This window comes from Hemiscyllium ocellatum, chromosome 13 (genome assembly GCF_020745735.1).
Source record: "Hemiscyllium ocellatum isolate sHemOce1 chromosome 13, sHemOce1.pat.X.cur, whole genome shotgun sequence".
Classification (NCBI taxonomy): domain Eukaryota; kingdom Metazoa; phylum Chordata; class Chondrichthyes; order Orectolobiformes; family Hemiscylliidae; genus Hemiscyllium; species Hemiscyllium ocellatum.
The window spans coordinates 20283681-20295572 of NC_083413.1; the positions used below are offsets into that span (position 1 = coordinate 20283681).

The following is an 11892-nucleotide window of genomic DNA, read 5'->3' on the forward strand; positions in this document are numbered from 1 at the left end:
GTACCGGGCAATTTAGCATGGCCAATCCATCTAACCTAATCTTAGTACAGAGCAGTAAACGATAAAGTAATCCTGATTTCATGCAATCTCGCCGCCCCAATAATGTTCTAAATTCAGTGGTTAATCATCAATTGCGGTATTCTAACAGTTTTGTCATTGTTCTGAATATGATTACATTCTGGTATTTTGATTGGAATAACTACTTACGCAGAATAATGCCATTCTTAGCTGCCTATTTTACCAAGTCGAATTTCAGTTTGATATTGCACACAATGTAAGGACAAAATGGAATCTCAAGAAAAGTCACAAAAGATTCGAAACGTTGGCCCTGTTTCTCTCTCCACAGGTTCTCCAGCATTCTTTGTGTTTATGTTTGATTAAGGAAATAATGCTTACTTGTAAGGACATGGAATTGTTGATGACTGAAATGGTAATATGGGGGACAGATTCTAAAGGAATCAAATCACTATGTTCAATGATTCGGAAGCATACTGAGTATGAACAAATGAGTATTAATTAGAAATATTCTCTGAGTTAGTGGTGATGTAACTGGAATTCGTTACACAATATTTTGTGTTTATCTGCAAATCAAATCTGAACAATATTCGGCAAAGGTGTAATAATTTGGACAGAATCTAAAACAGAATTTCTAAAGATGGCGATGATAGAAACCTGGGGTTGAGATTTTGCAACAAACTGCAACAAATTGCTGGAGAGATTAACAAATTTGCAAAACGAGCAAGTAAATGCAATGCCATTGAACACAGTAACGTATGAAGTAGTACATTTAGCTGCGAAAAATAGAGACATCATTGATCAGTTTGCATGTGCATGTCTATGTAGAGTAGAAGGAGAAAAAGGATCTTGAATTACATGTAGATAGTTCACTGAGTACTTTGTCATCTGTTTGGAATGTGATTACTAAAGCAAACCAAAACAAGAAGTTTCATTTCAAACGGGGGAATATTCTGATAAATCTGCATTGAACATTGGTTAGACCGCACTTAGTGCGCAACGTGCAGTTTTTTTCATCTTCTGGAGAAGCAAGACAGTGAGGATGCTGCAGAGATCATTTACAAAGATGATGCCGAAAATGTGTGAGCCTATATTTCAGAAAGGGATTGACCGGCTGGTTTATTTTCCTTGTGGAACTGAAAACTGAATGACCTACAGAAGACTTAATGTGATAAACGGCGTTTAAGTAGTGGATATACAGTGAATTTCTCATTTTAAGTGGGAGTATATCACTAGACGCCACCAATTCATTAACATTACCGATATAGATACTCACATTTTGGTCAGGAGCAAAGCAGTGGAAGGCGCTGTTGAACGTATTTTAAACTACACCTTTAGCTTGCTACTTTGGTGAGGCATTGGACCTTCCTGTCTGTGTGCTCAGTAACATTGGAAGGAATTGGCGAGGGCCAGTAAGTGAACTCGGATATAGTGGAGTTATGTTTCCTTTGAGGTTATTGGAACAATCCATGAGGGTAAAGAATGCGCAGTTTTCAAGTTTTCTACTGGGTACAGTGTATATCTGTTATGTTGTGCGCATTTTGAAGTGTTTAAAATATTTCTAAGCCTTCTAAGGTTCTGACAGTTGTTTGCAAATATTTCCAGGGATTTCTAATTATTAACAGATATTTTGTGTGCCTCTTGGTATTTGCAGGCATTTGCATGGGTTTATTCATCCAACGATTTAATTACAGCTCAAGCATCTGTGAATCAGCGAAAAAGCGCAGGGAAGGGTGGGGAATAGATAATCAGCTCTGTTTTTGGGTGGGGTAAGGGAAGTCGGCTGGTGAGCAGATTCGGCGTTGAATCAGAATGGGATAATGGATGTTGATATTGGTGGGTCAGTAGATGTCAGCGGAGCCCGGATATAAAACGGTCCCATTGTGTTAGTCGTACACCGCACTGAATACATGCAGAATGCCATGGTAACGAAAGGTATGAATCGGGCGCGACATTGCCAATCAGTTGCAGTGGGTATCAGCATGAAGTTAGGAGTGCCGGGGCTGATTTGATAGTCCCACTGGCGAGACCCTTTTAAACAATTGTAACCCCGACACGAATCAGGGTATATAGCTGGCCATGAGTCGGACAATAGACCCAAATTTGTTCATGACATGATCCGTCCGGATCGTGGCCACTGGTTCCCAAGAAGGCCTTTCTGGCAAACCACAAGCTGCAGCATAAGTCGGGTACTTGGAATTTGCGTTTCCATCACGGATTTCAATTCAGGCGGGCATCTCAGCGGGGCTGGAAGATCTGGATGAATTAGATCTGGATAATTGGATGGTGAATGTATTACGTATATCGTTTCCTTTTATATCTCACCCGCAGTTTTGATATCGCAAGCTTTCGCCTGATGCAGACCATGATATTTGCTATCGAAGAAATAAACCGGAGCAAAACTCTACTTCCGAATATCTCTCTGGGGTATGAGATCTACGATGACTGCTCGATCTCCGCGATAGCGGCCAAAGCAGCGCTGGCTTTGGTGAATGGAGAACAAGAACTAATTGAATACCCTGAATGTAAAGGTTCTTCTAATGTGGCAGCCATTCTTGGTTGTGAAACATCCACGTCCTCCATTGCAGCCGCAAGAACGGTTGGAACGTTCGGAATTCCAATGGTATCGCGTCTAGTACTTGACTACATATTTGCAACGCCTTTAGAATCATAGTATCTCTGCAGTGCAGGTAGAGGCAATTTGTATCATGGATGGGCACTCACCCACCAAAGAGCATTCCATCCCTGTCCCTATCCCAGCATTTATCATGCCTACCACCTAATCCACCAAACCTGCACATCTTTAGACTCTAGGTCACCCAACGTCAAATTCGAAACCTGGTCCCTGGTGTCGTGAGGCAGCAGTGCTAACCACTGAGCCACGGTGCCGCCTAAAGTTTCATGATGATAGCTTTTTGTTAATCCCAGACTTTTGGAACGCAAATTCTGCTATCTACCATAGCGTATTTTTAAAACCCAAATCCCCACGACCTTGTGTTTTCGTTTACTCATCTAATGTTATTACCAGTATGCCACCAACTCCCACATACCGTCCGTTTCCTCTTGAAAGCACAGTTACAATGGGTAGTGAAATTACCGTTATTAGATTAGATTAGACTTACAGTGTGGAAACAGGCCCTTCGGCCCAACAAGTCCACACCGACCCGCCGAAGCGAAACCCATCCATACCCCTACATTTACCCCTTACCTAACACTACGGGCAATTTAGCATGGCCAATTCACCTGACCCGCACATCTTTGGACTGTGGGAGGAAACCGGAGCACCCGGAGGAAACCCACGCAGACACGGGGAGAACGTGCAAACTCCACACAGTCAGTCCACACAGTTATAGGAAAGAACATTTCAGACTCAGACAATCTTTATGATTCCAATAGTACATTCGCCTGTTTACTTCAGAAATATAGTTCACATGCAATCTCATGTTCTGACCAGCGTAAATTTCAGCTTGCCACTTGTCCTTTCTTTGAAAAACTCGACCAATAATTAACTTTGTTCGATTAGTTCCAATCACAGGCGTACATACTTCGTATAGTACTTAATAAAATACATCAACAAATAAAGTACATTCATGCTGAAGATATAACAGAGTAACATTTTAAAAACATATTTCAAAAACGACGAATGCATATTTAAATATATTTACTCGTTTTCAGCAGATCAGTTACTTCTCGACTTGCTCCTGTCTGAGCGATAAACAAGAATACCCGACTTTCTTCAGAACAATACCAAGCGACAAATATCAGTCCAAACTTCTTGCTGAACTCGTGAAAACGTTTGGTTGGAATTGGATTGGCACGGTTAGAAGCAACACAGAGTATGGGAATTTTGGGATGAGAACATTTATCGAAGAGGCCCAAAAAATTGGGGTTTGCATCGCGTATTCTGAATCGTTTTACAGAACCGACCCCGCCGAGAAAATCAGCAAAATAGTGCAGGTGATGAAAGAGGCAACCACAAAGGTTGTGGTTGGATTCTTGCAAAGCGGCGATATGCGAGTGCTAATTAAGGAGATCTTGCGCCAAAATGTAACGGGGATACAGTGGATTGGAAGCGAAGGATGGCTTACAGAAGACATATTGTTACCTGAAGAAAGAGCAAGGGTTCGCGTTGGGGCCATTGGTCCAACGACCCGTAGAACAGAAATAGCCGGCCTCAGAGATCACCTTCTGAAAATTCACCCTTCTAGGTTTCCTGACAGCATTTTTGTGAAAAAGTTTTGGGAAAATCTCTTCTCGTGCTCTTTAACGACAGGCGACGCGACAGAACCCGGAAGTTCTGCATTTCATTTGCAGCCATGCACAGGGAATGAACATTTAGATGGTTTAGAAAACGCTTACCTTCCAGCGATAATGGACGGAAGTTCCTACCATGTGTACAAAGCGGTCTATGCTGTCGCTCATGCACTTGACGATATGCTGTCTTGTGAAGAAGGCTATGGCCCCTTTACGAATAATACGTGTGCTCACATTTCAAGCTTTGAACCCTGGCAGGTAGGAAAATACTTAATAATGTTTCAGATCGATCCCATAGACGCCATCCACCTTTGAAGTGTGTACTGTTCTATTTCTACTTGAAGTTTTTTCATGGCTCTATTTTCACAACCATTATTCCTGTAAGAAAATGAGAGAAAAGCATGCCAAGTGGACAATTCTGCATCAAAAGTAAAAAAAAATGAATATCGTAAATATTCAAATTTACGCATACACAAATATAGGTAACAAACCTAAATAGATCATTGTAAGGATATCCAAGGCCTGAAGCTCTTCAGGCAGCATAGTATTGACTGAAGTGCTTGCGAGGTTTAATCACTATTGTGACGTAGAAAAAGAAAAGCTAAATTATAACAAAGGACATGTCACTAATAATAATGTGATAAATGCTCAGAATATCGGTGTTAGTTTTGGTGTTGGATGGGTATTTGTGAGCTTCGTCTTTTCGCTGTATTACAGAGCCTTAGTTCTCAGTGGAATGCTATATTTAAAACATATCATTCCGACAAATCCGCACTCAGTGGAAGCTAATCTGCATTGTCTAATAAGTCTCAGCGGTGGGCAAGACTCCACATATTCTCAATCAGAGTCATTCCTAATATTAGAATCATAAATCCCTACAGCGTGGATGCAGTCTATTTGACCCATCGACTTCCAAGTAGTATCCCAAACAGACACTCCCTACATTATCTCTATAACCTTGCATTTTCCATAGCTAACCAACTGAGTCTGCATACCCCTCAACACTAAGTGCAATTTAGCATAACCTTGCAAGGAAACTGGAACAAACACACGCAGACACGGGAGAATGTGCAAACGCCACACAGACAGGCGCTCGGGTATGGATTCGAACCCGGCTCCCTAGTGCTGTAAGGCAACTGTGCTAACTACTTAACCACCGAGCCACCATTGATGGAAACATGTGCGACGGAAGATCAGAAACTTGCAAAAACGGAAGATGAATCTCCAAAGTCTATTTGTTCATGGCCGGATGCTAATTTGTGATACAATTAATTTCTAAATTATCGGTGTTCATTTGTTTAAATTAATTTTAATGTATGTATCAAAATGACAGCCAAATGCTTATATGTCTTGCATTGTTCTCCTGCAGCTGCTTCACTACCTGCCCTCAGTAAATTTCACTGCTCACACTGGGGAAATCGTGCATTTTGATGAAAATGGTGATCCAGTCCCAACATATGACTTAATAAATTTACAAATAAATTTAGAAGGTTCACTTGATATTGTTAAAATTGGATACTATGAAGGGTCATCGCCGGAGGGACAAGAGCTTGTCCTGAATTTCGGAGATATCGTGTGGAGCTCCACTGGAAAGCAGGTATTTTCGTTGCGATTTGCATTAACAAATTATGAGAAAAAAAGTGACGTTAAAACGCGAAGAATTGTTTAGACATGCAAGTATTTTTGTGAACTGTTAGAGCATGGGCGCCAATGGCAATGCCATTAAGCATTGTCCTTTCTCGCAGGCCTGGTTTTGCACACAACTACTTTGTTTTGCAGAACATCTGCTCCGATTTTCATTTTCCCCTTTACCCCTCAAAGCCTAAGATTTGTTTGCCCTTTCATTGGTTATTTCTGTGCGATTCAACAATTGGGAATGCTCTTTTCATTCTCAATTTTGAATTGCCTTTTTATTTTGTCACAAACCTGGTTTCTTTTTTTTCAAAGTTATTCCTTTTCTCAAGGATATTATGTCCTTGGTTTTTTTCATAGGGATAATAAACTGCTTTTGATTCCGATTAGTCTGCTTTGCTGCAGAGATTAAAAGGTATTGAGAAGCCTTTTTGTTTATAAGTAAACAGATGAGACATCAGGCCAAAGTGGTCATGTTTTCGAAGTGACCTGTATAATGAAAGGGGAATGGTTAGCTCTCAAGCTGAGCAGTTTAGTTCAGACCAGAACTAGTTGGGAGTTCAACAGGGAGCTGTGTGGAAACAAACTCTCTCTCTCTCTCTCTGCCCTTCTAACTTCAACCTGTAAGCATATGTTACATTCTTTAACCGAGTTTCAAGAGGGTTTGCTTATTAAGACTGTTGTGTATATTCGGAACAGCATAATTAGATCTAGTTCTGTAGGGGTTCTTGATTCTGTTCTTTGAGTTTCGTTGTGTAATCTTTTGAATAAATTGCTGTCTGTTTTAAAACCTGGTAATCAACCTAGTTACCTCATGCTGGGTAATTTTCAGTGTAGGCAGACCCAAAACAAATTGCAAATGTATCATCTGGTATGCCTGGTTAAGAATGCTCTGAGTGGTCTGGCCTAGTCCATATCAATTGCCATACACTGGACGTGAGATCAATGCATGAAATGTTGAATTTTTTATTATAATCCTTCATGGAATTGGAATATTTTTGTATGCATTATTTCTATCTACCTGGAAACTTTAGAGCCAAGAAAATTGGTCTCTGGACTCTGGTCTCTGTTTTCTCTGCAGGGAGCTACAGGTCTTGCTGAGCTTCTCCGGCAATCTCTCTTTTTAGTTTGTTGTCGCCCATTGTTTTCTTTCAGAGTAGTGAGCTGAGATTCGGTTTTAGATTACTAAAGGCCTTAACAGAATAGACGTAGAAAAAATACATACTCTTCATTCATCAATTTCGTCAACTTAGCCAGCGAACACTCACATGCAACCTCACAAATGCCACTGGATGTTATGATACAGATGGATTTAATACGAAGATGCAGAAAGCGCCGAGAGAGAAAACAATTGACACCTATGGTGTTGGTTAAGCTTTCATGGAGTATAGTTTCCGTGTAATTTATGTAAGTGACGTCACATGTACGCAAGTTTGTGTTGTTACCTCCTCTTAGTAACAATCTTATGCAGGTACAGCGTGACTACTTTATGTTGGATTATACCAGCTGCAGAGTTCGTTCAGGGAACCGCGCAAAGCATTCGGAGCTGACAGACGATAATTACCATTATCAGTTGAAGAAAAAGGTTCCCACATTGAATGGATAACAGACTTTCATCGATAGGCCTCAACTTTACATTATCGAGATTCTTCCTACTTCACATTTTACAAAATGTGTTCTTCAAATTAACAATAAATTTGAATGATTACAATGTGTCCACGACGACGAATTCCTCAACTATGACTTCCGAACGTTTGTTTGAACTGGATGCTGTTTTTTGTCATTGACCACAGCGTCAAGTTTTGATGAGTACACTGGAAAGGAATCATTGGTGGTAATGCGTTTACCTTGCAGTCCTTTCTCTATTTCTCGTCGGTTTCCAGCAAATATTTTATGAACGTTCAGAATGTCAAATGCACAATTTGTTAAAACAGTGTTGGTCAAAATTATGTTCCAAATATTCGCTTAAAGTTGACTATGCACTCATGAAGATTTTACCAGGCAGAGTAATGTTGTTTATACTTTGCCCAAATTTATTTATTTGAAAGCAATCATAAAATGATGCTTATATAATTACCAATAACTTCATTTTTTTCAACAAAGAATCCGTTAATTAAATCAGTAGTTGTCTTTGCAGCATTATTTTATTTTGAGATGTTCCGTGTGAGTCGTTTGCAAGAAAAGGATTTATCCATAACTACTGCTGAGGAAACGTTGGTGAATTTTCTTGTACAAACACCACAATAACTTGGTCGTGGTCCACCTCCAGTGTTGTTCGCAGGAAGGCGAAAGACATCGATTCAACTTGAATGAACTAAGAGCAATAAACTGTCAAACTAAAGCTGTCCGTGTTTTGTTTGGACGGCAATTACGTATGTTCTATTCATTCTTTTGGCAAATGGTCAAGACCTGACACTTGCGTGACATGGATGTTACTCAACAGCAATATTTTTAAGGCTCGATGCTTTCTGGGTCTGCGTGCATGTGGGTGAGACTTCTTCATTATCTGAGTAAAAACTGTTAAGTTCCCGTTTTGATCTCCAAGATGCTGGCCGAGTAGTAGCGCAGCGTGCTAGCTCCTGACCGTAGCCGATCGCCCGCTTTTTCTTCTCTTTTCTTCCTTCACAGCTTTTTTTTTACTTAACTACCGGTAATTACCTTCTGTGGAGTGATCGAGCCAGAACATGGGATAGTGAGGGAGCAGTCGCAGGGGAGAGCGAGCCACAGTAGATAAGAGGGAGAAAGCGAGCCAAACGCGGAGGATAGACAGCCTAGCGCAGCAGCAATAGATGTTCCCCCATTATCTACGGGATCGAGAGCAGCGGGTATGAGGTCTCCTGGTATCTGCGGCGGAGTCAAGCGATAAATATCTAGCCAAATATGCAGGCCAGCACGGAGGAGATGAAACCCTTGTGGGAAATGCCAGCTCAGAATGGCTAAGCACTTAAGAGGAAGTGTTGAAACAATGTTGAACGTTTAACTTTATTTATTTTTTCTACGTTATACTAAGAATAGCTATAATGCTGAACTTTTGAGATTCTTTCCTTATGTTTCTACTTTATAACTAAGATTTTTTACCTGGTTACCTTTGTACACAATGTGCTCTGGGTATGGCGACATTGTACACTCCTACATCAAAATCGAATTCAAAATCGAAATCCAAAATGAGAAATTATGAGGTATTGTTGAGCCAGTGAGGTTTGACAGCACTATTGATATTACGATTTTGCTTCCTATGGCGTTTGAACTGGGGATGGTATTTGGCTGGACGGGAAACGAAATTGATATGTTTGACGGGCAGGACATATTCAGCTAATCTTCAAGAAATGTTGTATATGTACCGGAGAGCTTGGCGTTTCTGTTCTATCTACTCCGTTCAGCCACTTCTCGATATCATGATGGATGGATAGCTGAATTGCTGAATTGTTGAAGTCTGAGATCTGTGAAGGTCGGGATCTTAAGGCCGGGTAGCGATGTTGGTTTTCTAGGTAGCTTGCTTCGGCTGAAGATGTTTGAAAAACACTTGGACTCATACCTAATGCGTTCCACTAATATTGACGTTGGTGTATTCAGGGATCCTCTATTCCCTTTGGCTTGATACTTGACCACCACCAGACACGACGCATGCGGCAAATAGAAAATTGCGGGCAAACAGTTTGCAGTGGTAGAAAATTGGTCACTTATAGGACTAAAGCTTCAGATGCAAAATATAGTAAAAGAGAATTGCCGTAATTTGCAATGCACTGCCTGCTGGGATGTTAGCAATGCATTGAACAGTCAACACTCAAAAGACTTTTTGTTTAGTATTTGAACAGAAAAAGTGCCGGGTGCCCGGCCTTGCACATACCTCTCCAAGTGACAAAATATTAACACCTCAACGTCTTTAAGCTATGATTCCATTATATGAATAACCCAGGTATTATTTCCTTTGTCTTAGATTCCACGTGCCCTTTGTTCCGAGCCTTGTCCTCTCGGATCAAGAAAGGTCAGTAGAAAAGGTCAACCAATATGTTGTTTTGACTGTGCAGAGTGCGCCGATGGAGAGATTAGCAACATCACAGGTATGTACAAACATGGGACCAAGTACGACATACGTTGGTATGTAGCCAATATAAATTTCGAACTAAAAAATTGATTCTCTCATTCTTTCAGATTCAACGGATTGTATCAAGTGCCCTTTGGATTACTGGTCGAATCAGCAAAAGGATCGATGTGTTCTAAAAATGATTGAATTTCTTACCTTTCAAGAGGTTCTGGGCTCCGTCTTAGTGGCGCTTGCTTCAGTGGGAGTGTGTCTTGCACTGGGTACAGCTGCTGTATTCCTCCGGTATCGGGAAACACCTATCGTTCGAGCGAACAATTCGGAGCTGAGCTTCCTCCTTCTCTTTGCACTAACGCTTTGCTTCCTGTGCTCACTTACCTTCATTGGGAAACCGACCGGATGGTCCTGCATGTTGCGGCGGACTGCGTTTGCAATTGTATTTGTTCTCTGCATTTCCTGTATTTTGGAGAAAACTGTTCTTGTTGTGATCGCTTTTAAAGCAACTCTTCCCAACAACAACTTGATGGGTTGGTTTGGACCCATGCAGCAACGGTTAGGCGTGTTCGTTCTTACATTTCTTCAAGGTTTAATTTGCACAATCTGGCTCATTGTATCACCTCCTTATCCAGTGAAAAACATGACCTATTATAGAGACATCATTATTTTGGAATGTGAAGTGGGCTCTTTAAAAGCCTTTTATTTTGTATCAAGTTATATTGGTCTTCTCTGCACTGTATGCTTCCTGCTAGCTTTTCTTGCCCGGAAACTTCCAGATAATTTCAACGACGCGAAGTATATAACTTTCAGTATGCTGATCTTCTGTGCTGTTTGGGTCACTTTCATTCCGGCTTATGTCAGCTCTCCTGGAAAGTACACGGTGGCCGTCGAAGTGTTTGCCATTTGGGCGTCAAGCTTTGGTTTACTTGTCTGCATTTTTGCTCCGAAATGTTATATTATCTTAGTGAAACCGGAGAAAAACACAAAGAAAAAAATGATGGGCAGAGGCTCTTCACAGTAGTTCTTAAGTTTCTCTATTTCTGGTCTCAAAATGTTCATTCTGGAGATTGTTGTACCAATATTAATATTTCTTGTTGATTAAATAATTTTCACTCAAGTTCGACGCAGTTGTGTTTTGTTCTAATGAATAAAATTAATTTACTTCGATTTTATATCAATTTTCTTGTTATTTTTGAAGAGTGCATTGCTGGAACTCTTTGCCGCCGTTGTCTTAGGTTGGTTTGGAGATGAATTGCAGGCACAAGCTGCTCTGATAGTAAGTAAACAGAAGAAGGAAGATTTGCGGGTGCTCAAAATCAGAAATGCGATGGTGCTGCTCGTTCAGAATTTGAATCCTTACTGCGTGGAAACAGGCCTTTCGACCCAACAATATCACACCGACCCTCGGAAGGCTATCTCACCCAGACCCATTCCCCTGCATTTACCCCGACTCATACACCTTACCTATACGTCGGTGAACGCTTTGGGTAATTTGGTATGGCTGATTCACCTAACCTGCACATCTTTAGATTGTGAGAGGAAAACGGAGCACCCGGAGCAAACCCATGCAGACAGGGGGAGAATGTGCAAACTTTGCACAGACAGTCGCCCGAAGCTGGAATCGAAGCTGGTGCTGTGAGGCAACAGTGCTAACCACTGTGCCACCGCGCCGCCCGTTGAACGAGGTTATGTTGTCCTTGCTTTTTTTTTCGGGAGGTCGTATAAACGCAGTTCCCAAACGTTTAGGGCCAATGGATTTTAAGGCCAATTTGATTATAACTTACAGGTACGGCCTCAGACAAAAGGCTTTCAAATAAAAAGAAACTTGTACAATGAAAGGGGAATGGCCAGTTCTCCCATCTCAGCTTTCGTCTGGTTGCATTTGTTTTTTCTTTGGCAATATTACTATTCACTGAAAGCAGTCAGGCAGTTGTGAAGCTGCTGGACCCAAG

General features: G+C 41.1%; 1 protein-coding gene across 1 annotated transcript; it reads left to right on the forward strand.

Annotated features, from left to right (window-relative positions):
* Positions 1-2353: 2353 nt before the first annotated feature.
* Positions 2354-10961, forward strand: LOC132821461 (extracellular calcium-sensing receptor-like). The gene is made up of 5 exons (XM_060834052.1): positions 2354-2638; positions 3694-4527; positions 5639-5866; positions 9839-9962; positions 10054-10961. The coding sequence occupies exons 1-5, from the start codon at positions 2372-2374 to the stop codon at positions 10959-10961; spliced, it is 2361 nt and encodes a 786-aa protein (XP_060690035.1). The 5' UTR covers positions 2354-2371.
* The last annotated feature ends 931 nt before the right edge of the window (positions 10962-11892 follow it).

What these genes read in the sequence shown, in the direction of transcription:
- LOC132821461 (XM_060834052.1), top strand. Translation starts at nt 2,372, where the DNA reads ATGCAGACCATGATATTTGCTATCGAAGAAATAAACCGGAGCAAAACT. An exon ending in GAACGTTCGGAATTCCAATG is followed by an intron (nt 2,639 to 3,693) that starts GTATCGCGTCTA and finishes CGTTTTCAGCAG; the next exon opens with ATCAGTTACTTCTCGACTTG. An exon ending in AGAGATTAGCAACATCACAG is followed by an intron (nt 9,963 to 10,053) that starts GTATGTACAAAC and finishes TCATTCTTTCAG; the next exon opens with ATTCAACGGATTGTATCAAG.